At 47.3% G+C, this 27,027-nt stretch overlaps 1 protein-coding gene across 1 annotated transcript; it reads left to right on the top strand.

The window, feature by feature from the left end:
- Positions 1 to 305: 305 nt before the first annotated feature.
- ATP1A1 (ATPase Na+/K+ transporting subunit alpha 1) lies at positions 306 to 27,027 on the top strand. Its single transcript, XM_032195793.1, has 23 exons — positions 306 to 548; positions 6,677 to 6,787; positions 7,959 to 8,018; positions 9,046 to 9,249; positions 9,607 to 9,720; positions 10,290 to 10,424; positions 10,625 to 10,742; positions 11,656 to 11,924; positions 12,972 to 13,170; positions 14,590 to 14,699; positions 16,125 to 16,259; positions 17,010 to 17,202; positions 17,628 to 17,803; positions 18,292 to 18,428; positions 20,237 to 20,387; positions 20,822 to 20,990; positions 21,406 to 21,560; positions 21,911 to 22,034; positions 22,819 to 22,964; positions 23,093 to 23,223; positions 23,793 to 23,894; positions 24,838 to 24,929; positions 25,319 to 27,027. The coding sequence occupies exons 1-23, from the start codon at positions 537 to 539 to the stop codon at positions 25,345 to 25,347; spliced, it is 3,072 nt and encodes a 1,023-aa protein (XP_032051684.1). The 5' UTR covers positions 306 to 536; the 3' UTR covers positions 25,348 to 27,027.

Genomic DNA, 27,027 nt, shown 5'->3' with positions numbered 1-27,027 from the left:
ATGAGGGGACACAGTCCGGTGGGCGACCCCTCACGGGGCAGCGGCGCGCCCCGACCCGACATGGCGGCGGCGGCAGCGGGAGCCAGCACAGCGCCCTCCAGCGGCACCGCCCCGGGCAGAGCCAAGCGGGAGCCCACGGCCCCCCGCGGGGCTCCGCTCCCCCGGGCGAGGCGCGGTGGAAGGGAGCCTGAAAGCACCCCCGGAGCCGCTCTGCGGGCACGGCTCCCCCCTAAAAACCTGCCCCCGAGCCTAATGGCTCCCCGCCCGCAAGGGGCGGGGCGACAATGCAGGACGGGGAGGTGCAGAGCAGCCGGGGCTCTTTATCCGGCGGGAAGCCGGCGGAATTTGGAGCTGCGGCTGGAGCAGCGGTGCCGGAGGTGGACGAACGAAGAAGAAGGACGACGGCGACAAGGAGGGGGACAGCAGGGAGGGAGCGAGCAGCCGCTGAAGGAGCAGGGTGGTCGGCACCTGCCGGGCTGCGCTGAGCCCCGCTCCTTGTCGCCTGCCGCGTGGTCTGCACGCCGCCGCCCCGCACCATGGGCAAGGGGGTGAGCGGCGGGGCTGGGGGGCGCCGCTGCTGCTGCTGCTCCGGGGAGGGGGCTGCGGGGATAAAAAGGGGGTGCTCTGCCGGCTGGGGGGGTGGGCTGCCGGGCTGCATCTCGCCCCTTGCTTTGTGCGCTCTGGGAGGAGCAGGAGCAGAAGCGGGAGGAGACGGCCATGTCGTTTTCGCTGGGGCCGCCGCCGGAGGGTGGCGCCGGGGCCGCCCCGACACATCCCGGTGCAGGGTTGCCGTCTGCTTCGGGAGAGGGAAGGGAGGAGCAGGGAGGGACGAAGCAGGAGGGCGGTGTGGGCAATGGCCGCGGAGGGAGCGCAGGGCGCGCCTACGGGGCGCGGGGCTGAGCCCGGTGCGGGATCCGAGGGGGGGGTCCCCGGGCTGCTGCGGGGGGAGGCTGCGGTTATCTCCTGCCCTTCTGGAGCCCCTCTCGTGGCTCCTGGCCTCTGCAGGAGTACTTTAGACTTGTTGAGACAGCAGGCCCCCGCGGGGGTGTGACAGGATAAAGGGCTGGTTATTAGCGCCCATTCGCTTATCTGCCCCCGCGGCTACTCATAAGGCTTGGTGGCATAAGGAAGGTGATCATGCATGACTTTATCATGTCTATCCTGCTAATTGGGCTGATAAAAGCCTCCCAGCATGCTGTGCAGCTCGCAAGGCGCTGTGTCAGCCCCGGCTTCCTTCCAGCCTTCAGCCCGCAGCGCAGCGAGAAGTCCTTAATCCAGATTATATCTCTTAGCTAAACGCAGTCGAAGGCTCTTGAGAACAGAAGTGGGAACTTGAAGTTGGATGTTTAAGCTCACATGGCCGGCTGGGGAGCAGAAACAAAATGTGCCCTTCCACGTGGAGGGCGGAGCTGTGAGGTCCCCGGAGGCGCAGGGGTGGCTGCCTTGTCCCTGCCTGCTGCCTACAGGCGCTGCTCAAACACTGGCTGATTCCCCATTGTCCTCATCCATGTGAGGTACAACCAGTGGTATTGACACACCAGCACGAATAGGAGAGGTGGAGGAACACGGCTGAAAGGATGGTTGTTTGGAGAAGGGTTTGAGGAGCACGCGGGGGGGAGCTTGGGAGGGTTGCTCTCTTGCCTTGGTGTGAAGTCCTGTTGTAGTCAGGTAACCCTGCACGTTTCATTTCAGGCTAGTGGGCAACAGGTAATACGTACAATAACCTCACCTCAAATATAATTAATATTTTTTTTGGGGGGGAGACATCGATGCAGCCTTCTGGATGCTTTAAACCTTTTAACTCTGTGTGTGACAGCATTGCCACAGGCTTCAGGGGCTCAGGCCATCTTGCCTTCACTAATGGGAGTTAAGTGCTCTCTAATATAGAAGGCTAGCTCTAATATATATATATATATAGCTAGCTCATTTGCACTTCAGATTACGTGGGTTGTGTGTGCATAGTAAACAATTGGCTTGGAACCGAACCAGCAGCATACTACCGGGAAGTCTGGGGCAGCCACACACTGTTGCATTATTCCTCCAGTCACAAGATTCGCTCATTTAGCAGGGAGAACATGCGGTAATTAGGACCCTCTGAAAAAAAATAGGGATGTGAAAGAGCAAGGTAGTGGAAAAAAAGGGCAGGGTGTGACTGCACAGCTCAACAGCGTGCGCTTGCCCTGACTTAGGGCACCCAAAAAGGAAACCTCCTTCCCATGGGAGCCTGGCCTTGAACAGAAAGTAAGAGCGTGTGTGTGTGTGAGAACAAGCTCCCTGTGTGTGGCGGCTGTGAAGAGCAGCTGAGTGGAGCGGCTGTTTTACTTTAGATGGCAATGGGAGGGCCGTGAGCTGCCTGGGTATGTGCATTATCAGGGGAGGAGGGCAGGCAGGCAGGATTTCATCTCTGTCCGCAGACTCTGTCCTCATTACGCTCACAGGGTGGATGGTCATTACTGCGTGCTCGGAGTGGCTTCTGGGGATCGATACTAATGCCTGAACCCCGGGTTAAGTTTTCTTCTCCTGTCAGGAACTAGGAAGGTGTGTTGTGTAATAGACCAACTGAGGGGAAATTATGCAAATCAAAGCAATCATCTGGTGCAATTAAGAAATCTCAATGTTGCTCTACCTACGTCTTTCACTCCCACTTCTTACTGGTATGCTGAGAGGCTATTCCTTTGGCCAAAGGAAAGGCTGGGCCTAGTCAACACACACTTCCTCAAAGCAGTGTGACAGGATAAAAAGGTTTCTGACAGGTTGTATGGGCTAGTGGGGTCCTGACACACGGAAAGCTGTGTGGTTGTGCTTCACCCAGCCCTTCCCAAGGGGTTGCTGAAGGTACCAGCTCCTCTGGTCTTCATGTGTGTGTCAGACACTGGAGATGCTGTCTTTGACTGTAGAGATGCACTAATATGTCACATAAAGAACTGTAGGAGATGGCACTGCTACAGTATATAGCGATACAGCACTGAAAAACACTCTGGTGTTTGGAAAGCCAGTTCTGCACCTGGCTCTTCAAGAGGCTCCATGAGAAGAAATGTTTGTCCCAGGGTGTGGAGAAGACTTGAGGAATGTGGATAGTCCCTCTTCAACCTTGAGGATGAAAACCCTTGCAAGTTTTAGCCCTCTGGCCATGCAGGGAAGACTTGTCCTCCCATAGATAGGGAGGCAGCTGTCTGCTTGCTGAATCTCAGTGAGGAGAGCTCATGATGAGCAGTTGCTGGCTGTCACGAACTGCCTCGTCCTGTCCTGGCTGCCGAGAGCCTGCTCAGCTGAGGCGGGCAGTTGGGCTTTTGATGAAAGATGGGAGGTTGAACGCTGCTTTTTGGGAGGCAGTAAGAAGGATCCTGGGAAGGCATTCACGTCCCTCTCTTAGTATTGCATAGGGTCATGGAGCAACCTTTCCAGTCCAGTAGGGATGGTCAGTATCATGACTCATCTGCTTAATATATTTACTGAAGGTTGTCCCATGAGGCAGCAAGACAGTAACTTTTCTGTTTTCTCTGCACAGTTGATTGTAATGACATAAGTACTAGAACAGAGCAGGCCTCCAGAGACGGCTTAATTTGTTTTGGCTTATTCTTGACACTGCTTGGTGGATTAGGCAATGGCAGAATAGGATACTTCAGAACTTGTCTGCTGATTTGCACCCCTCCCGTTTCCTGGTCAATCATGGCTTGTGTTTAAGACATCAGCCATGAATGGCTCAATTAGTCCAGAGAGGAAAAGCATAAGTTGCCTCAAAGACAATAGGGTTTTCTGGGGGATGTGTAAGACTTCTTACACCGGTGTCGACAACTGTTCTGCCTAAGCCAATGGAGAAAAAAAACATATAAGGGAAGGAAAAAGTTGTGTTTTTCTTTTATTTTTTTTCTTCTGTGGCACTTTTGATGAGTCAGAAGTGTTCCTCAGCTAAGCAAAGTAACAGATGTGACATTTCTGATGAGACAGACCTTCCTTTGTGTCCAGGCCGTGTGCTCGCATCTTGATAAGATGAGGGTCAGGACTACCGTATGCTTGCTCTTATGTCTGGCAGGAAAAGGAGGGGAGAGCAGGGAGACCTTCCAGCGCTGAGGGGCAGGATGGACACCTTGTCCCAGGGCAAGCCTTTGTGGAGCTGTGAGGTTCCTCTGCCAGCCGCCCTGAGGGCAGAGACCAGGGGCAAGTGCTTTGATCCATGCCTCAAGGTCACGTTTGAACGACAGAGCAGGAAGCTCAGAGCTGAGACCGATACTACTGGCCCACCTTTTCTGTAAGGGTGGGAGATGGTAGTAAGCAACAGAAGGGAAGGTACTGTGCTTTTTTTTTTTTTTTTTCTTAAACTGAGAAGCTGGTAGGCTAGCAAGTACTTGGGTTCTTACAGAAACAAGTAACTCTGTCTGCTTTTTGTCCTGCCTGCAGCTGATGCTGGGCTCTTTTGATTTTTTTTTTTTTTTTTTTTTCTAAGCGAATCATGCGTGAACAAGGGTGGTGAGCCTTTTCATCTTGGCCTCCTTGCAGGTTGTCTCTGCAGCTGCTAGAGCTAAAGCTTCCTGTGTTCTTGGGCTATATTCACTGCTGCCCCAGTGGGCTAAGCCACTGTACTTGTTGTGGAAGTCCCCAAGAGCTTGCCATGCTTTTCTGGTGGGGAAGGGGTGAAGCCAGAGGTGCTGGCATGCCAATTTGGGCACCGGCTTCTTCACCTTCATTAGAAGTCACTTATTTAAAGCAGTAATCAAGAAGCATGAATTTTGTGGGGGACTGTTTTGGACTTGCCTGCCAGAGATCTAGCAGCGGTCGAAGTTGTTTCTTTCAGAGACTGAAGGAAAGAGAGAGAAGCTTCATGGTGACTTTGTGAATTGCCCCATGGCAAATTCTTAGGATGCTGGAATGCGAGGACTGTGCTGTTTGAAGTTCTGTGGCTTTCGCGCCTTTTTTTTTTTTTTTTTTTTTTAATAGTGCAATGGGAGTTTAGGTACAGGGAAGAGAATGTCAAGAATGCTGACAATCTGCAGTTGTGTGTCTCGTTTCCCTGGCTGGGAGGTGGCAAACAGCCAATAGACTCTGCTCCACTTCTTCAAAACCGCTTCCACTGCACAGCTCTGCAGCTGCATGCAGGGGATGCAAAGCCCACCTTTACTGACCAGAGTAAGGAGGAATTCCTCTGTACACGTGAAATGTGTGAATGTGGCTGCAGTGTGATGCGCCCAAAGCTTTCTTAGAACAATATAAATCCTTGTCTAGATGTGCCCGATGATTTTTTGCAGGGAAGCTGTGATTATTTTTTTGGGGGGATTATTTTTTTAGTGTAGTTTCACTTTTAGTTTGGTTTTCTGCTTCTCTTGCAGTAAGTAATAATAAAAATAAGTTTCCCGTGCTTGCTGCTGAACAGGACGATTCTTGGATCCCAACAATAGTTTCTGTGTCCAGACTGCTCTCAGGAATCCGACTTGTGAGTTGAGGCACTCGTGCAAAGAGCAAGGCAGCGCCTTTGAAACCTCCCCTTAATCTTGTTACCGGTTTGACTGAGGTGTTGCTGGCGGCTGTTTCATCTCAAAGTACTTCTCGGAGATCTTACTGGGTGAAAATGTCATCGCATGAAACTTGGCAGGATGTCGTAGGCCCTGCACGGTAGGGAAGGGGGGAGGAAAGCAGCTATTGGAGGCTTGTGAGGGTTGGGAACGAGCTTATGGAGTATTTAAAGGAGGAACTGCTCTGTGAGGCCGTGCTGGTGCCTGGCTTCGGTACCTTGCAGGCTGTCCAAGTTTCTTGTAGTTTTTTTTTTGGTCTCAAGTGATGCCTGTATTTGCTGCTTCATGCTTTCTTTTCTTTCTTTTTTCTTCAAAAGACGTTTAGATGTAGAGCTTAGGGATATGGTTTAGTGGGGACTGCTAGTGTTAGGTCAGAGGTTGGACTCGATGATCTTGAGGTCTCTTCCAACCTAGAAATTCTGTGATTCTGTGATTTGTCCTTAGATGCTCATTTGCATTTAAGATCCGAGTCTCTGCGTGATTCAATGTAAAATTAACCACGAGTAAAGAGAATAAAAATCCATCTGAGTAAAGAGGTTTTAAGCAAATCGTCTGCTTCTCTGAAGCTGGACTGAGCACGGATCAGGTCTGTGAAAGTGAGCTGCTCTGAATATCGTTCTTACTGGACAGATTTCCATAAATTGAAAGCAGGTTTCCGTTGTGTAACAGCTCAGCTCAAGCGCCAAACTGAGAATGAAAGTGTTTGGAACTTATCCCCCCAAATTTGAGTTAGAGATACCACCTCTTACTTATCTCCAGTTGATAGGCTGCTCCTTGCCAGAGGATGTGGAGGGCTGAGCAGGGGGGAGGAGGAGTTAATGCCTTGAAGGGAACATACGTATGCACTCAGGAATTGGTTTCTTCTGCTCTTCATCACTTTCTGCCTGAGCTGGGGCTCGCACACCAAGGCTGGCTGCATAGCATACAGCTCGCTCTCCTCCCAGCCAGACTTGTAAAATGTCAGGCTGTAGGCTGCGATGCTGTTGAGCAGACCTAGCTGCTCACTAAGTCTGTTCTTTAATAAAGTGGTGTAACTAAAGTTACACCAAAAACCAAAAAACACAAACATAATTATTGTCCGCCTGGCGATTTTGTGTATATGGCTCATATCTGCTGCTGAAGAAGCTGAGTCTAGGTGTTTCTTAACAGTACTCTGTCTTCTCTTGTAGGCTGGAAGAGACAAGTATGAGCCTACTGCAACATCCGAACATGGCGCAAAGAAGAAAAAGGGGGCGAAGGTGGAGAGGGACATGGATGAGCTTAAGAAGGAAGTCTCAATGGTAAGAGTTGTAAGGCGTGGAAAGAGCAGCTTTAAGAGTGTTCACAAAGCCTTGTGCCTCACGTGGCTTCTCGTAGAAAAGTGCTGGTGAGCTGACAGCAGGGAAGGCATTGATTTCCCTTCCCATCCCCTCTGCCTTCAAACTTGACATCCTGTGAGCATTTCAGCATCATGATGGCCCTGAAAACATCACTTCTCAAAAGCGTTTGACACAGAACCCAAGTCTTTGTTTGCCTGAGTTACACGCAGCAAAGTGTAGCTGCTTCTCACCCAGGCGAGCATTATCTGGAGAGCAGCAGTGCTTTTATGTGCTGTCATGTGGGTGAGACTGCTGTTTTCGTTCCAGCTGAGGAGTGGAATCTGTACAACTCCATTTACTGTTGGCCTCAGCTCAGACTGACCTCAGTATTAGTACTCCTTAATCGTGTGTGAGGACGTGAGGAGCGTCTTCCATCCCCATCTGTGAATGGTGGATGATGCTGTACATATGCATGAGCATCACGTGGCGTAGATCTGCTCGCCTTGAAGTTGATACAGGCTTTATTTCTGTGCTGTGTATGGAGACTGGGCTCGCTTTTTTTTTTTTTTTTTTTTTGGCCCTGTTTGTTAGGGAGAGGGACTGCTAAAACTTGCTCAAAGATCAGGTTTTGTGTTTGGTGGAGATGCTAGCTTAAGGCATCTGTTCCTTGCAGTGCCACTGTTTAAGTGAGATACTGCTGTGTACTTTTTTTTTTTAAACTGAAAATAAGCTGGCTGTGAAACAGAGCCTCTTTGGGGGAGAAACATTATTTAAGCTGGCAGCGTTACTTAAACATGTGAAATTACACAGCTAATCTTATGTACACCTTCCTTTCCAACCCCCCCACCTCCCACAACCAAAACAAAAAAAAAAAGAGGCTTCACAAAATTTGTTGTGAGATAGACTGCCCTGATATAATCAGGGATTGCTTAAAAAGTTATGTTGTGCCTAAATATCCAGAAGAATGCTGAAGAGGAGACTGTTTTGAATTCTTGAACGAGATGGGAAGATTCTAGCTTATCTTCTCTGTGACAAGAGTTTCAGTCTCTGAGGTGTTACAGAAGGGAAACCTGTTGATGGGGCGAATCATTGAGTTTGTACTGACCAATCTGCAGGTAGTGTGGTCACCCCTCATCTGTTTCTTGTCTTTCAGGATGACCACAAGCTCAGCCTTGATGAACTTCATCGTAAATATGGAACAGACTTGAGTCGGGTAAGTAGACTTTGTTTTCCCTCCCTCTTTGCCCTGATTGGAAAAGGAGCAGTCTCGGCTCAGAGCACTTCACAAAGGGAGATCTGGGTGGTCTGTTTCTTTTCCTTTTTTTTTTTTGTTTAATCTCTGCTCTTCCAGTGAAGTTTCCCAGGCTTTGAGAGAACTGTTGAGCTCACAAATACTCCTCTTCGTCCTCCCACTGTACAGCCAGCATGCAATGCTTTAGTGACTTTGTTCTCTAACAAAGTCACTGTTATCTGCCTCTGAATTGTTCCAAGGTCAAACTGATTCTTGGATTTTTTTTTTTTCCTTAAGAGCTTGTAATAAAGGCAAATGTTTGTTATATTGCAGATGTAATCTAGTGAGCTAGTACATGCCAGAGACTTGGTGATGGTTAGCAGTAGTTAAAAATTTCAACCCTTTTATAGTAACAGGTGTGCAAATGTTCTGGCTAACCTCAAAGGCTAGTGCAGAAGCACTGCAGTGATTCTGCAGTGCACCTTTGCTCTTGTTTGCTTTAAGGTGTGTGTTTTTTTCAGGATTGCGTACAGCAACAAGTCTGCTCTGTCTCTGTTACAGAAGGCTTGCATACTTCTGTCAAAGACCTTGGCTTCTAAAAGCTGAACTTCCTGGAAAGACAATCTCAAGTGTCATCATCTTTATAGTCCCCAGCTTTCACTTGTTCCATAATTTGATAGGATGGATTGCACTGGGCTGTTCATCACTGATCAAAGTCTGCTGCTGTAGCACTCTTCCCTTGCCTGCCTTCTGTGTTGTAGCCATATGATGTGCAGGCTCCTCAAGGAGCATCCAACATCCTGTAGCTCCTCTTCTAGCATGCAGCTTTCACATCCTTCACTTCGGTTGCCGAGCCCTGGCAGCTGTGGAGGTTCCCATTATCTGTTAGCATCTCCTTATTGCTGTGGCAGGCCTCTACCTGCATTCTCAAGCAGAAGATGAACAAATTTAAAACTGCTTTCCCCAGCCAGTCTTGCCACAATGCCTCTAAAAGGAACTTCTCTTCTAGGGTTTGACTACTGCGCGCGCAGCTGAGATTTTGGCTCGTGATGGCCCAAATACCCTCACGCCCCCACCCACCACCCCTGAATGGGTGAAGTTCTGTCGGCAGCTCTTCGGAGGGTTCTCACTCCTCTTGTGGATCGGTGCTATTCTGTGTTTTCTGGCTTACGGCATACAAAGCGTGATGGAGGAGGAGCCCAACAAAGATAACGTAAGTAAAAAAATGTCTGCTTTACCTCCGAGGCAGGCTGAGCAGCTTGTTTGGCTTAAAGCATATCGGCTTCCTCTAGGCATTCAGTCCAGAAGCTTTTCCCAGAAGTACGGGAAATTCAGTGGGTGAGCTTAACATGTTTTGGAGTGCTTCCATGTAATGAAATGGACAGCCGACTTCCTTCATGTTGTGTTAACAACAGTGGCTTGTGGACAGCCTTTGTGTACAAAATGTACGGAGACTGCAATTACCTCCACGCTTTGTAATGGGGCATTTAAATACCAAGCAATTCATCTGGACGAGCTGGAAGCCTTTCAGGCAGATCACGCTCTCAATCACTTTCTCTGCTCCTTGTAGCTGTACCTAGGTATTGTGTTGGCAGCTGTGGTTATCATTACTGGCTGTTTCTCGTATTACCAAGAAGCAAAAAGTTCCAAGATCATGGAGTCCTTCAAGAACATGGTGCCTCAGGTATGGAATACCTCGTTTCCTCGATCTGCCACACTTGCTCAGGGTTATTAGCTGTATTAAACATGAGCTTCACTCACAAAATGCCTTGTGGTGAATGCTGTGTGTTGGCTTTCAGCAGGCAAGATGTCTTTTGTGCCAAGCTGTTAGTGTGGGTTTCTCCCTCTTAATGTTGAGGGGAACGCTAGTTCCTCTTTCTGTTCCAAGTAATTATGCTAATAATCCAGGGCAGTTCCTGGCACCCTGTGAGATCCACCAGCTTATTAAAATCCATAACTTTCGTGATAGTGTAGGGAATTCTGTAACTGGTGTGATAAATGAGCGCTAAAACTCAGAGGACATGGACAGTCTGTATCATACCTAACCATCTTACTGTCACCTTGGCAACAAGGAATTTAAGTAGTGAGAAAACAAGAATAGTTATCTTTCTTAAACGTATCTGAGATAAACATGTTAGCACAAGCAGAAAGCTCCTTAGACGCATGAGACAACTATTTTAGGATGCTTGGATATTTTGAGCACCTTTCTTAAGAGTTGCTTTTGACGCAAGTTGTTTCTTTACTGTCTTCCAGCAAGCTCTTGTAGTCAGAAATGGTGAGAAGATGAGCATCAATGCGGAAGGTGTTGTAGTTGGAGATCTAGTGGAGGTGAAAGGAGGAGACAGAATTCCAGCTGACCTTCGGATCATCTCTGCACATGGTTGCAAGGTGAGTAGCGACAGGCTGTCTGAAAGCTTCGTAGTGGAGGATGATGAATTAGTCTGGTTTCTAAGAATTTCTTCAATGTTGTGAATGGGTTGAGTGGTGGGGTAAAAGAGGAACGTTTGGGGAGCGCCTGGTGTGTCATCAGCTGTTGCTGCTGAATCATCTGTCCGGCTGTGTATGAAGCAGTACTCTCCTCCATGCAGGTGGATAACTCCTCACTTACTGGCGAGTCAGAGCCTCAGACCAGGTCTCCAGACTTCTCCAACGAGAACCCACTGGAAACCAGGAACATTGCCTTCTTTTCCACCAACTGTGTGGAAGGTAGGTGGCTCTTCCTAGTTTGCTAAGGTATTAACAGTGCTAGGGAGTGAACTCCATAGGTAAGCAGTGCAAACGTTGTATGTGTTTAGAGTACTTGCTGTTAGTCCAATCCTACCATGCAAGAGCAGGCTGGAAATGCCCAGTGAAGGCCTTCCATTGCCCATTCCAACTCCAGGACAGTACAATGGGCTGAAGACTCCACAGCACTACTGTTTTTGTATGCTTTTCCCAGAAATGAAGCTACATGGTGTGTCTTCAAACATGACTGCACCGTTACAGCAGTGTTAAATCACAAAGTACCGTTATTTGAACAAAGAGGGCTAGGCTGAGGTGTACACAAGCTACTGCAGAAATCCAGAATATCAAACATTTCTGGCAAAACTTCTGTATTAGCTCCAAGTACTGTGGTAGGCCCTCTTCACGTTGCAGCCCAGAGCATCTTTTCCATATCACAGGGTGTCCACTAGTGTGGAAGCTCCACATTCTGTCCCACCTCCAAAAAAAGCTCAAAATAACCTGCAGTACCATGGAATATTCTTGATCTTTAAGAACCTTGGGAAGAGAAAATGGGCTTCTCCTTTAAAGGGAGAGAGGAGGACATAACCCACTTCTTGAAGACTTCTTTCTCCCATTAATTGCTTATGCAATTGGTACGTGAACCAAGTGGATTCTTGATTCCCTGGGGTAGAAGGGAGAGGGCATACAGCGTGGCCACTCATGCATAAATCCTATGTAGCCCTTGTCCCCATTTATTTCTGGAAACTTTTTTAAAGCTGTGGTGGGAGGCCTTGGCCTGTTGGATTGTCTACCTGCATTATCTTGGATGAAGCTTGCTAAACTGTAGGACAGGCTGAACAAGCTCAGTTTAGGGTATTGGGAAGGGAGATTGTCTTAAAGCCTGTCTTTCTTCTAGGCACTGCCCGTGGCATTGTTATTAGGACTGGGGACCGCACTGTGATGGGCCGTATTGCCAGTCTGGCATCTGGACTGGAAGGGGGAAAGACTCCCATTGCCATGGAGATTGAGCACTTCATCCACCTCATCACCGGAGTGGCTGTGTTCCTGGGTGTCAGCTTCTTCATCCTCTCGCTGATCCTTGAATACACTTGGCTGGAGGCTGTAATCTTCCTTATAGGAATCATCGTTGCCAACGTTCCTGAGGGACTGCTCGCAACTGTCACGGTGAGTGAAGCTGGAAGAAGAGGTTGACTTCATGCATAAACTGTATGGTTCTTCAGCAAATGGAGTGCTTCATGCTCAGCATGTGTTTGCAGAGGTGAACCTAAAGTTCTGTAGGTTCTCTGTGTGGTGAGTGTGCAGGGTTAGGTTTTATAAATTTAGTGTATTCTGACCAGTTGCCTGAATCAGTCTCTGGTTCTGCAGCTGTTTATCTGATGAAGGTGAGTCTCTTGAATTAGACCTGCAAAGAGCCTTGGCATTGTAGAATGAAGTGAGTAAGGCTAGGAGTCCTGAATTTGGCTTTTCTCCCTTTTTCTGTGGTGGGGAGGGGTCCTTCTACTCTAAGTGTTGATTTGTTTGCTTTTTATACCCACATACACACCTGCCCCCCAGTCCTGAAGGGCTATCAGAGCATCTAGCAAGTCTTGCTGTTGTCCCCAGTTTTGATCCGGCAGCTGGTAGAGGTTCTTGTAAGCTTGGTTTCCCATATAGATAGAGGAGAATCTAGGTGCTCTTAGCTGTGTAGAGGGTCCTGGTGGACAGGTCTAGAGGCTTCTGTGCAGCTTTAGGCTGCAGAGCAGCTGCTGAAGCAGGAACAAACATTTGGGAGCTTCAACCCCAAAGTGCTTCTGGCAAGAAAGCAGCTGGGTCTGCTTGCTTCCTATATGAGCAAGTCGCTGCCCTATCTCCAGGGCTGTTTTGGGCTTTCTTCTACGTGGCCTGCCTCTACCTATTTTGAGAGTTCCTCTTATTAGGGAACTGTAATGTTAAACGTTAGTTAACACTAAAACGTTACTCCAGGGCATGTTATCTCCTTCCTAATACACCGAGAAACAGGAGGCTGACACCTTAAGCCATTTTCTGGAGAAAACTGTCACTTAAACGTAGTATAAGAGCTGACCCTAAGCGCTGCAGTTCATGCTCACCCTGCTGGTGTGCAACAGGAATCACTGCAGGGTGTGTAATTTTGTCATTCCATGCCCACAGTGAGTGGGGTGGCATGGTATTAGTGCACAAACATATCTAACCCGTTTTATTCCTTGTCTCCAGGTATGTCTGACACTAACAGCCAAGCGTATGGCTCGCAAGAACTGCTTGGTGAAGAACCTGGAAGCTGTGGAAACTCTGGGATCCACATCCACCATCTGCTCTGACAAAACAGGCACTCTGACACAAAACCGCATGACAGTTGCGCACATGTGGTTTGACAATCAGATTCATGAGGCTGATACTACAGAGAACCAGAGTGGTAAGGCCATCTCTTTGTGCTGGAGGCATCTCTTTCTTTAAAAAAAAAAAAAAGGGTTTTGTGTAAGAGCCTGTGTTCCTAGCTCTTCAGTGCAAGTGAAGTTCATGGTGCAGGGGCTCCTATCATGATTTGCTAAAAGGCTTGTGGTGAATTTTAGGAAGCTTTGCACTATACCACAGTTCTGTTTAATCCGTAAACGGATTACCTAAATCCATAAACAGGAAAAAATCCCTTGGTTGCTTTTGCATCAAACCAGTCCATTGGAATTTTAACCTCTTGAATGTTCAGGTCCTTATTTCCACAAACAGGACAGGCGTATTTGCTGGTCAGTACTTCACAGTACCTGATTACTTCTGCCAAAATATATCCCAAATTGCCTCATCCTAAGTTGTGTGTACAGCTTTAAAAGTGGACAGAAGAGATGTTGACACTGATAATGAATTCCTTGAGACTAGACGTGGACTGAAATTTCCCATGTTGAAGTAGACAGCTGCTCCTGGACAGGGGTTTTCCCAGAACGTCCTGGTTGTGGTAGCAATGAATGAAGCCTCTGTAAGAGGCGAGCAGGAAGTTTCTTCCAGATACTGATAAGAATCTGAAATCTCTGCATGCTGTGCTATTGAGAGGTACTTATCTCTCCAGAACTGTTTAGTAAGTACAACCAAATTCAGGAGTTTTCCAGCTCTCATCTACCTTGTGAAAGGTTGTGCTTGCAGCATTTTACCAGCATAACCTTTCTCCAATGGGGCTGCTGTTCTCTGCCCTGCTCCCCCAACCACTACAAAACATTGTTCTTGTCCCAACCACTTAAAGCTGCTTTATTGTTCTTAGTCTTTAACGCTAGTGCAAAGTAACAAGCTATAAATAAAGTGTTATTTGGAAGCACTTAGTTCTGGCTTGGCAACGGTTGGCTTGGCTGCAGTGGAAATAAACACAGAAGATTCCTCTTTGTGGAAAGTACATCAGCTTATCAGTTAGCTGTTCACTTCATCTCCCTTGAAGCCATCTTAAGAGGCAGCATGGGAGAAGCATTATCTCTCTATGTACTTAAGCATTGTTTCTTTGGGGGGTGTTTCATGGGGTGATGGATAAAGTGAGACAAGCTGGAAGTGGCACCCAGCATCCTTTACTTACCTACTCTGAAAGGATGTTGCCAGCCTGGTCTCTGCTGCTATTGCATTCATCAGTTACTTGGTGGCAGAGGTGGTTTTTTGTGCTATCATTATTTCACCATCAGGTCTTAAAATAATCAGCTGCTCATCAAGTACCTGGGGAAGGGGGTGGGGAAACAAAGGAGCTGTAGTGTGCTCTAGGTGAGTCTCCTGCTCATGAGGTACAGGCTTCTCACTGTTAAGCCTATGGAGTGTTGTGTTTGTGTGGGTTTTTGGTTGTTTTTTGACATTCTTCCTCTGCTTTCAGGTGCTTCCTTTGACAAGAGTTCAGCTACTTGGACTGCTTTGTCCAGGGTTGCAGGTCTCTGCAACCGTGCCGTGTTCCAGGCCAATCAGGAAAATGTACCAATCCTTAAGGTGAGTTCCCAAAAGCAACGCTTGCATTGCTCCTTTCCCACCAGTCTCCCATAATGGTGGTGAGATTCAATTTCATTAGGGCTTAAGGAACTCTGAAATAGAGACATCTGTAACTCTTGGTCTCATCTGCAGTCAAGTGCCCTTATAGATTTGCTGTTGACAGAGGAAATAGGACAGGGAAGATGCTTTCCACAGCAGGCTCTTTGCCATCCACTGTTATCTTTGGTTTGTCTGGGGGTCAGATACATTGGAAAGGACTAGGAAGGGCCAGAAACTTTTTCTAGGCAGCTTCCCCTGTCCAACTGTTCCAAGAACTGCTGTTTCTGTCATGTATATACTTAAAAGCCACAAACACCCAGTTCTGGGAGCCAGGATAAGTGGACACTAGAGTTGTGGGAGCAGCAGCCGTGGGACTGTTTGTCTTTGGCCGTTCTGTTCTCACTGGCAAGTCTTAGCTTTTTAAGTTTTTGCTGGTTCAGCACGGGTGCAAATGCCAACATAACATCAACGTGGATTCCTGATTCTGAACTGTGACCAAGCCAGGGCTGAATTAACTGTACAATGCTCATAATCTGTCAAATATTAGTCATATTATGTCATAAACTTCTTCCCGAGAATGTTATCATAATGTGGTGATGGAAATAATAGGGCAATTTATTTTTCCATAGCAGTCCTGACTGTAACTTCTGGTCTTTTTTAACATGGAAGATAGAGCTGGACTTCCTCCAGTCTAAGGAAGACTGAGCAAAGAATAGTTCTAGAGAAGTTTTTAGGTACCAACATAGTAGTGTAAAAATAGAAGAAAAATATTCATGGACAAAAGAGACAGAAGGGCAAGAAGTAGTTTAAATTACAGCAAAGGAAATTCAGGCAGGACACAGAGCACACGCGGATCTCCAAGGCTGAGAACTCACCTGCAGTCTCTACCAGTGCTGATTTTACTTTGGGGAGTGGGGAAGGGAATAGATTAAACCTTCTCATCCAGAGGCTTGTTAAGGTGATCTTGTCTTGGGGTGGGAGAGGGCATACAAGTATCTATCTCTATGCATGTCATTAGTTTCCAATCTTGCATTTGCATTTTTGTGGCAAACAGCTTGCAGTATATGACTGAGAAATCCCTCATATCAGTTCTTAAAGTTCACCATTCATCCTCTTTCTGACTTCATCTGGTTAGCTGACTCTCTACCATTTAAAAGGACTTGGCTTTGGTATCAGGAGACTGTTATTCTCTCAGACAAAAGGCCTAGCGTTCTGAAATGCAGCTCTTTGTCAGGGCTGGATGATGGAAATATTCTTTACTGCTCTCATGTTATGTAGAACCTGGGACTGGGCTGAGCTGAATGCACTTTTTTTTTTTTTTGACGTGTCTGATCTTGTGGTGAGTTCACTGGAACATGCCCTTTGACAGTTGTCTTTTTTCCTCAGAGAGCAGTGGCAGGGGATGCCTCTGAATCAGCACTTCTGAAATGCATCGAACTGTGCTGTGGTTCTGTCAAGGAGATGAGAGAGAGGTATCCCAAAGTGGTGGAAATACCTTTTAACTCTACCAACAAGTACCAGGTAAGCACGTTTCTCGTTTATCTCTTGAGGGGGAGACACTGTGTGAAGTGCTTACGTAAATTTGCATGAAGACTACTTCAAAACTTGTTTTGACACCAAAATCTTGTCTAGCTGTTACTGCTTGTAGACTGAGTCTGTATAGAGCTAGTGAAATTTACTTAGTTATGCTGTGTAAGAGCTGCTGGAGCTACCTTGACACAGAGGCATCAGTTGCTGAAAGAAGATAAGACTCTTTCCCACCTATGTGGTAGTAGTGCACAGAGAATGGAGGAACTCAGAGCTGAGAGGGAAATGATCTTAGAGGTGAAGCTTGGACACAAAAGGCTTGTGCCACATCTGTAGTTTTATGGTAATGTTACAGAACATGTAGTAAAACATATTAGGAGGAAATTCTTCACTGTAAGGGTAGTGAGATGCTGGAAAAGGTTGCCCAGAGAAGCTGTGGATGCCCCATCCCTGGAGGTGTTCAAGGCCAAGCTGGATGGGGCCTTGACCAACCTGATCTAGTGGGTGGCATTCCTGCCTATGGCAGGGGGGTTGGAGTTAAATGATCTTTAAGGTCCCTTCCAACCCAAGCCATTCTATGAAAACCTTAGTTTGAGGACCTCCTTCAAGTCTGGATGAATGAAAAGTAGAGCAGAATGTCACCAATAATCCTGAGCTGCTGTAGTCACAAAAAACTTAAAGTGATGGTGATGTGCTGGGAAGGTCACAAGTAAATGTCTAAAACTTTAATTTCTTCCATCCTAGCTGTCTATCCACAAGAACGCAAACCCTTCAGAATCCCGTTACTTGCTGGTGATGAAGGGCGCTCCGGAGAGGATCTTGGATCGGTGCAGCTCCATTCTTCTTCATGGCAAAGAGCAACCACTGGATGAGGAGATGAAAGATGCCTTTCAGAATGCCTACCTTGAGCTGGGAGGCCTTGGGGAGAGAGTGTTGGGTAAGAAAAACAGCTTTAATAATAAATAAAGGCTTGTCCCTCGTGCTCTGGTGCAGAGACCCCACAGATTAAACAAAGCGCTCGTTATACTGCAGGAATGAAGTGCGTAGTGCTGAGTCAAGGTCACTTCAGTGATACATACAGGAACAGTTCTGCTTTTAGCTCTTAACCTACAGGGCAGCCTGCAGGGTCTTGTCCTGCCCAGCAGCTGGGTTGCTTGGATCAAAGTGAAGCAAAGTACTTGAGCCCTTCAGTCTCCGTGAGGTCACATCGTGTTAGATCTGCTCTGTTACGTGGCAACCAAGCTGTGTTTTGGCACCCAGCAACAGCCATTAGTTATCAGAACAGGAGTGCAATAAACATTCACACTCTCTACCTCTTTGATATGTAGGAACAGAATAATCGTGGGTTTTGATGTGTTGCAGGATTCTGTCACTTGGCTCTGCCTGATGACCAGTTCCCCGAAGGCTTCCAGTTCGACACGGACGAAGTGAACTTTCCTGTAGACAAACTCTGCTTTGTAGGATTGATGTCTATGATTGACCCTCCTCGTGCTGCTGTGCCAGATGCTGTTGGCAAATGCAGAAGCGCTGGGATTAAGGTAGCTACTTTCTCGGCTGAGATTGCCTAGCTTTAAACCTCTGGATACGAAGGGCTTCTTCCCATGCTGTGTGTGAGGCTATAATGTGGGTGAAGGGAAGTATTTGGTCAAGATCTCCAGAGTTGTAGGGCTCCAGACTTGTAGGACACTGGCAAACGCTGTAGTGGTGTCTGTCCCAAAACACATGATTTGGCTCAGGTGTCATTCTGTATGTCCCACAGTACTGACTGCAACCAGAGAACAAAAAGCACAAATTGGAGAATGAACTGGAGATGTGACTCAGGGTTATCAATTTTGTCTTCCCTTCACCTCAAGCCCTTGCAAATGCATAACATGTTATACTAGCTGTACTTCAGGCTTGCTCTGTACTGGGACTCGATAATGGAACAAAAGCCACGTGGCCCTTCAGTCTCAAGGGATCCTGCCTGCTGGGCAGTGCTGCTCTGCAGCAGGGGCAAGGCTTTCACGGCAGTCTGTTTGTGTTCCAGGTCATCATGGTTACAGGAGACCATCCGATCACAGCCAAAGCTATTGCCAAGGGTGTCGGCATCATCTCTGAGGGCAATGAAACAGTGGAAGACATTGCTGCTCGACTCAACATTCCTGTCAGCCAAGTAAACCCTAGGTACTGACTCGTGGGGAACACTAAAGCTCTTCAAAGAATTAAGTATTTGCCTCTCTCCTTGCCTCGGATAATCTGTCGGCGTTTCTCCCCAGACATGAAAAGCTCGGCTTAGGCTTAGCTGAGGCTTTTGTGGCTCCTCCACAATGTGTCGTGAGCTATGTGAAGAATACATAAAGCTGCCTTGAATGTGCATGTAGTTCAAAGTAAGCCCTATCTAGACAACTTCTGCAGTTCCTTCCTTCCTCTGCCCCATATCTTGATGGTCTGCCCCCGAGCTGGGGGAAACAACCAACCAGCAGGCTGGGTGGAGTCTCTTTTTGTGGGGGATGTAACTTTTTTCCCCTGGAGCTGAGTGTTTCCTCTCCACCGAGGACACAAGCACTACATACTGGGCAGGAAAGAATAGCTAGGTAGTGGTTTAGGAAAAAAAGGTTTAGGGACTGTTTTGAGCAGTGCTCAAACCCACACGTTCCTGTGATTTCCGATCTTTAAATAGAGGTTAAATCCAGTTTTGCCCCCAAACATATATTTTAGTTAAGCTTCTTTATTAAGTTAACTTAGAGGTTCATAGGAAAACTCTGCTTAAAAAAAAAAAAAAAGACCAGTTTGGTGGCCAACTTACTTTGGATTGTGGCTACAAAAAGTCAAGCTGGTTTAACTGTTTCTCACTGTTGAGAGAAGAGTTGAAACACCGCATGTGAACTTGAGCACTCAGCGTCCAGTTCTGTTCCTCTTGCTTGCAGGCTCAGTTCAGGGTCTGATTTCAGGTAGGCAAAGGGAGCAGGTCTTGAGCTGGGTGGAGGAATTGCTGGTCAGTAACTGTGAGCGCAGGATAAATGTGAAGATGGAGTTCTCTCCCTTTATGGGGTTAAAGTTCGTCTTCGCAGCCCAGTGCAGAACTGAGGCGTCCGAAGAAAATGTGCTTTGGCAGAAGTGGGCTGTTTGCAGAATGGCTGGGCTGTCTGCGTTGCTTAGCTTGACCCAGCCTGTGTTTGGCCTGGAGGGTAGCCATGTAGTTTATGAACTGTGAATAGAGACGCCCTGTGGGATGAATTGTTAGGGGAAGGCAAGTATTGTGGCTGAATTCTTCTCCCTTTTATTGAGGGTAACTTCACAGCCTAGCAATGCAGGGCTGGGGATCACTGGGCTGTGTGACTGAGCATATCAACAGCTGGCTGCAAGGGTGGGGAAGGAATTTCCCTGTCTAAACTGCGTGATGTCAGTAGCTGCACGGATAATCCCCTAGACCTATAAGGGATGGTATGCTGGGTTAGAGAGGTGGTATTTCGCCGTAGCATGCAGGGTACCAAACCAGTCTAAATATAACATGTGCTTTTGTTGCTGAAGAGAGTAAGATAGGCTGAGCTGGCATAGCACGAGCTCTCTGAAAAGCCAAGCGTAGGTCAACAGTCTGTTGGAAAAAGGATCGTCTGCAGAAGACGAGAGCATCTTTTGTGATGTTAGAAGCTAACTGCCTGAGCCAGGGGTTCCTCTCTTGCAGGGAGACCAAGAGCTGTGGAAACAATTCGTGTACGCCTTGCCTTTTTCAAAAGCAATAGAAAGAATTAGGCTGCTTGTGGGGCTTTCTGTCTGTTGCTTGGCACTGCCTTGTGCTGCTCATCTGACTTTAGACTTGGAGCATTAGACTAAATGCATAAACTCCTGTGCAGAGGCTGCCCAGATTGGTGCTTAGTCACCCACAGCAAGGGTTGATCTTTGCCCAGAGTACTGAATAGCTGTAGCTTTATGGGACAAATATAACAAAAATCTAACTTATGAAGTAAAATGTTCTTGTCTCTTGATCGCAGGGATGCTAAGGCTTGTGTTGTTCATGGCTCAGACTTGAAGGACATGACTAGCGAGCAGCTGGATGACATCCTGATGCATCATACAGAAATTGTCTTTGCCAGGACATCTCCTCAGCAGAAGCTTATCATTGTGGAAGGCTGTCAGCGACAGGTAAAAAGACAGGAGACCAAGGATTTTTATCAAAGCAATCCCTAGACAATAAATTACCAATAAATTATCAAGCAGTATTGCCTGCTTAAGTAGCAGGGTTAAGTTTTCTCAGTGCCCTCAAGTAATGGGACAGGACTAAACTTCAGTCTGTCAGTAGCCATTGGGCTAATCAGGCTAATTGCTAGTACCTATGTGTACAGGTCTTACAGGTTAATTACACTTAATTCTTAAATTCTCTGGAGGTGCTTGGGGAGGGTTCAGGTTCAACATGGCTGTAATTCCTCCGCCATCTTTGGAGGGAGCAGCATGCCTTCCTGATAAGCCAAGCCTGATCAGAACCTAGAAAGGGGTAAGGGGAAGACAGGAGAAACCTCCTCTGTCCGAAACACCATACAGATGTTTTCATTCTTTGCCTTATGTCTCTTCATGACTAGGGTGCCATTGTAGCAGTCACAGGTGATGGTGTGAACGATTCCCCAGCCCTGAAGAAGGCGGACATCGGTGTTGCTATGGGCATTTCAGGCTCAGATGTCTCCAAGCAGGCAGCTGACATGATTCTGCTGGATGATAACTTTGCCTCTATTGTCACGGGCGTTGAAGAAGGTGAGTTTATAACTGCATCTAAATGGACAGTTGGGACAGCTAACAGTGGAAAGCAATTGGGTAACAAAAGCTTGGTGCTTTGGCCCTATGGTCATCCTCTCAAAGAAGAGCAGAAGGGGTGAAGTACCTCCAAGGACTCTTGTTTGACCTCCAGCAAGCAGGGCTCAGTATTATATTGCTGTATTGCAGTTAACCTTGCAGACAAGGATTGCACTGACCAGAAAATGCTACTTTTGAACAGGTGATTTAATGCTTGATGTACGCAGTCCTTGTTGCCTTGTACAGCACCCTTACATGCAGGAGAATTCTTCAATTTATTGCACTAGCACTTTGCCATTCCTTGTTATTAATGAAGATGCCTGTGAGCTACTTCTCCTGATAAGCAAGGGTTGTGCTCTTCTCTTCCCTGCCCCAGGGCGTCTGATCTTTGATAACCTGAAGAAGTCCATCGCTTACACCTTGACCAGTAACATTCCTGAAATCACACCTTTCCTGATCTTCATCGTTGCGAACATCCCCCTTCCACTGGGAACGGTCACCATCCTCTGCATTGACTTGGGCACTGACATGGTGAATGTCTTTTTTTTTTTTATCTCAAAAAGAACTGTGGATGTTTTTAGGTACCCTAAAAAAACAGGTGTAAGGAAATGTTCAAATACAGTTTTTCCTGAGTGCTTTGTTTTAAATAAGTTCCCACTTGATACTTCTGTAGAACCTACTCCCTATTTCTTGGCTCTCCCAAGTCTGAGCATCCTTCAGTTCCATGTAAAGACATGCTGGGGAGGGTGGAGGTCGTTACCAAATGCCACATCTTGGGTTTTGAGGCAGTGCTGTTTCCCTGCCTCATACTTTCAGCCTGATGAGGCTATGCACAACGAAAAACAGAAGTGGTTCTAACGGCAAACCTGTCACCTTCAAAGGTCCCTGCTATCTCCCTGGCATACGAGCAAGCTGAGAGTGACATTATGAAGAGGCAGCCCAGAAATCCCAAAACAGACAAGCTGGTGAACGAAAGGCTGATCAGCATGGCCTACGGGCAGATCGGTAAGCTGCTCCGGTTGCTCTGGCACTGTCTTGGACTTGGTGGTAGTGGGGGATTATATGCCATCCTGAGTCAGTGACTGTTGTGTTTATTTTGGTAGGGTTGAAATTTGGGCTGTGTAAACCAGAACCTTCAGGCTTTTGAGAACTTTCCATGATCCTGCCCCTACAGCACATAGCAGTGGCTTGTGCAGCCTGATCCATTGAATCGCTTTCACAGTAATTTTGTTTAATTGCATAGCACTGTAAAGGAGCTGGCTGACAACCAGCTCGCCTCTGGTTCAGACTTGTTCAGCAGGAACATAGATCCCATTGTTAGTTTAATTAGAAGTAAAGGATTCTCTCCAGCATATCCCTAAACACACAGCATTAGGAGCCTTGATTAAAGGCAGCTACAGAGACGTGCCTGGTTCACAGGATGGGAGCTCGTGCTTAATTGCAGCAGACCTTGGGAACCTTCTTGCCTGTATTTTGCAAAGACTGGGGGGTGGATGAGGCTTAATGAGAACACAAAGAGAGTTTTATCTGCTGTCCTTGAGTACCATGCATTTCACGGTACAGAGCAAAACAGAAGTAACTGTGTACAAAGTTGGGAGCAGAAACTGCTCAGCAAATGTCTGCAGTTGAGTTTGTTAGCATGAACTAGTTCCACAGCTGCTGTTTTGGGAGACTGAGCCCCACAGGGAGCAATTTTTTGAGGTGCCTGGGGCCTCCAGTAAACTGCTTTCTGTTAATTGCACTGTGCGGTAGCTTAATCATTTTGTCTTCCCTTTTCTTATCCGTTCAGGTATGATCCAGGCCCTTGGAGGTTTCTTCACCTATTTTGTAATCATGGCAGAGAATGGGTTCTGGCCCTCTGGATTGCTAGGAATCAGAGTCCAGTGGGATGACCGATGGATTAACGACGTCGAAGACAGCTACGGACAGCAGTGGGTATGTTTTGAGGCACAGCTGAGAGGCTGCCAGACAGATCAGTAATGCGTCTGCTGGACTTGGTGCTCAGACCAGAGAGCAAAAGCAGTGTACCTGAACAAATGTTCTCTGCTTTGTCTGTTCCCTAGACCTATGAACAGAGGAAAATAGTGGAGTTCACTTGCCATACAGCCTTCTTTGTCAGCATTGTGGTTGTGCAGTGGGCGGACTTGATCATTTGTAAGACCCGAAGGAATTCTGTCTTCCAGCAGGGAATGAAGTAAGTAGGGCCATCTGTGGAGGATTTGGGGTGGGACCACAGCACGTGACATTCCAGTTCACCATCCTAGCAGTGCCTGGGCATCTTGGCACAAGTCTTAAACAGTCTGCCTTGGTGGTGGGTAAAGGCATCAGGTGTCTTTCTCATTCTTCCTGCTGCAGTCTGGGCTGAGACAGAGTGGAGTGCTGACTTGTTTTGACACTGTCTGTAGAAGCTAACTCACCTCGAATGACAGTGGCAGGGAGATATTCCATCACAACAGCTTTGTGCAGTGACAGAGCAGCCGAGGTCTTGAGCTGCTGACCTGAACCCCAGCTGCCTTCTGAACTTGTGGTGAAGGCCGCTGCTGGTTGGTGCAGTTGTGAAATACTCGCTCTAGAGGCACAACAGGACCCTTCTGACAGCTATGCCAGCAGCTTGGACTGCCTGACAGCCCCCACCTGATGGACTTCTGGGCTAGCCCAGAACGTCTGGCTCCAGTCACTACCATGTGGTAACGAGGGTGGGTTCTAGGATATCATCCACAAGAGCATTTTGAGCCTGACTGTTTTCTTTCCTGTTTCTGTTAGGAACAAGATCTTAATATTTGGTCTCTTTGAGGAGACTGCTCTGGCTGCTTTCCTTTCCTACTGTCCCGGGATGGATGTTGCTCTAAGGATGTATCCCCTCAAGTAAGTTGTATCACGCTTCTTGTGCGGCAGGCTACACCACAGAACAAGAGTGCTTGAGTAGGGAGATAAGAGAAGAGCAGTTACTCTTGCACTTGTATGGGGGTATTTTTATGGGTAGGGGACTGTACCTCCAAAGAAAGCAAGCTGAATTGCTCTAAAATATAGGCCAGCTATCTCCTCTTTACTGAAGAGTTGGTGATGACATCTTGTGCCTTATCCTACCTTCCGAAGAATTAGCACAAAATCTTTTAAGAGGCATAGGTGCAGATAGATCAGTTGGTGCATGCTAATAATCCTAATGGTTGAGAGAGTGCCAGCATAAGCATTGCCCAACAGCATTGCAACATTTCACAGCAGGATTTAGGCTCAGATTAACTGTCACTTAACTTCCATGAAATCTTCACGACAAAAAAAAAAATAAACACAAGAACAAAACAACAACAAAAAACCACTCCTGGTATGTTTTGAGTTCTGCTCAGAAGTGTTGTTTGGAGTTAAGTGCTGAAGTGCTAGAATTTCCTAACAAAAAGCTGGCATCTGCCCAGTGCCTGCAGCAACTGGAGGTTAGCACATGTAAGTCATAAGGGAAAGCAGCGCAGTTTGAATGAGCAAGACCATGGGTACAAAGGTTACAGGCACTTAGAGGAAATGTTGCTGGATTAATAGGTGGGGAGGTGCTGGTACAGAGACGAACAAAGGTGCTGTGACACACCTTGTGTTGGAATTAATATACAAAAGTGGATTAATCTACTGCAGTAAAAAGGTGGTAATTCTTGGCTTGGAGCATTTTCATTGAACCACAGCCTCGTGGGAGTGGGTGCACTGGCAAGCTGGGGCTAGCCAGCCTTCAAGATCTGTATTCCTCTGTGCTATCAAATCAGAGCTCTTCTAGGCAAAGAGCATCTCCTCTGCCTGTGTTCTCATTGTCTCCTCTCCCAAACAGGCCCATGTGGTGGTTCTGCGCCTTCCCATACTCCCTCCTTATATTCCTCTACGATGAAATCAGAAAGCTCATTATCAGACGCAACCCTGGTGGTAAGAATGTGTTGCTAATTTCTGTGTTCCCTTCCCTACCTCCTCGTGCTGCTGAGGTGTGCTTGGGGACCCCCGGTGCTGAGCACCTCGTGGGGGTGTGTTTTGGGGTGTGTGTTTTGCTGCGTTTACTATTCTTTGACAACTTGGGCCACTTAACCTGTGGTGAGTTTAATTCTCAAGCATTAATTCTGTGCATTAATGCTCGGGAAATTCTAAAAAGTCAGGAGAAGGCCCGAAAGCTGCAGCACCCCAGTTACCTGGCAAGAGTTTATGTGACTAGGTCCCTTTCTAGCACACGTATGGCTGTGCAAGTTTTCAGAGCCTGAAATAAGCTCTCTGCATTAGTCTCAAGGCTGTAAAGTTCACTTCTCCTTCCTTTTATCTTCTAGGTTGGGTGGAAAAAGAGACCTACTACTAAAAAGCGCCTGTAGAACATTCCACGCACAGCCCATGCCACCTCTCCACCATCTCCCCTGTGTGCATGTACTTCATCTTTGCAAGCGCAGAACTGTGCCTGGGCAGGAATGAGCTGAAACTGGAGGAAGCACGAAGAAACATGGACTGGAGGAGAAAGCAAGGGGGAAGAATGGGGGGAAGTGTCAGACCATCAGTCCATGGGGATGAGAGATTGAGTAGCTTTACGTGCCTTTGTTTTTTTGTAAAAGGAAACAGAAGATTTTATATGTGGATTTTTACAAATAAAGATGGATTCTAAGAGGATGCCCCCACATGGTCTTAGGCAGCTGTTTTTCTCAAGGCAAAAAAAACGTTCAGGATGTGGCACTGACAGTGTAGGTTTCCAGCCCTCGGCCTCCCCTTCTTGTAGCTGGATCCAACAGCACCTGCAGTTTAAGAGCCACGGTGCCTTTCCACTGCCTAGGTCAGTGCTGAACAGGACAACCTGCTAGCAAACGCACTGCAAAGCCTTAAGCCTAGGAAGCTTCCTGGCCTCTAACTATGTATCTTGGCTGCTTTCTGGAAGAGTTTTCTGCCATGCAAATGTAACGTCAGGTGCAGAGAAGTGGTGGCTAAATGTCTGCTCTGGCCTGCTCCCACGGGCTGTGACTTGTGGGCTGGGCTCAGAATGAGAACAGGCTTCCACTGGCTGGCACTTGACCCCAAACCCTTGTCTTCCCCCAGCCCTGCCATTGTGGTTTTCCTGCTTGCTTAGCCAAGCAAGGGCTCATGTTTCCTAGCACCCTTTTTGGATACACACTGAGCGTGTGTGCTGCCCCTAAGCCAGTGGCAGCAGGGGTTAGGTTTTATGTCTCTAGTGGGAGTGGGGGTGGTTAAGTCCATCTTGCAAAGCTTCCTACTTCCCTCTCTTACTTTAAGCTGGTTCTGTTCTTGGAGCTCTCTATGTTGCTTTTTTCCAGAGTAGAGTGAGAATGAGGAAGTCATGTCACACTACCCCATCTCCATTTCTCAACACCACCCTCGTCTCATCACCGAGGGTGGGCAAAATAGCAAGTGGTAACGCCTCTCTCTTTAGCCACATCACGAATGGTTTAAATAACTCATCACTGTTGTAAGGCAGTGCTTGTCTGGTCTCTAATCTGCCTCTGGGCTCAAGGGGGTCATGCTGCTTCACTCTGGATTTCCAGCTGTTTTCTGTATGTTATGATCTATGGTTTAATGTCTGTATGGTTGACTGCTGAGAGCTCTGTGGGAGAGTTGGCGTTTCATGTGTGGACAGTCATCATCTCAAAGTCCTAACCTCATGTTCCTTGTGTTGTTGTTCTTAAACCACCTGAAGGTTCTTCAGGCCCTTAGTCCTGTCTCTGAACTGCTAAGTCTGTGAACGTCCTGCCTGTGTGTCTGTCTCTGCAAAGTGTTGTTCTAAACCATATTACAGAAAGCATCTGCAGTTAAAACTCTCATGTTGTCATCCATCCTTCCATGTTGTTTTTTTGGATGTTATTTTAAAGCGATCACTTCTGTCATCTCCTGTACGTTGTAGGCTTGTGAACAGTTTTAGTAGTACACCAGGGAGCTATGGTTGTAGAAAGTTTGAAGCTAGGGGTGGAACTTTGTACCTTAGCTGAGATGCTCGAATGTGGAACCCCTGCCTGGAGATTATTAAAACAAAGAAAAAGTC

Source organism: Aythya fuligula, chromosome 1, assembly GCF_009819795.1.
Source record: "Aythya fuligula isolate bAytFul2 chromosome 1, bAytFul2.pri, whole genome shotgun sequence".
Taxonomy (NCBI): domain Eukaryota; kingdom Metazoa; phylum Chordata; class Aves; order Anseriformes; family Anatidae; genus Aythya; species Aythya fuligula.
Note: the sequence above shows the minus strand (reverse complement) of the source record. Positions and strands in the feature narration are given on the sequence as shown.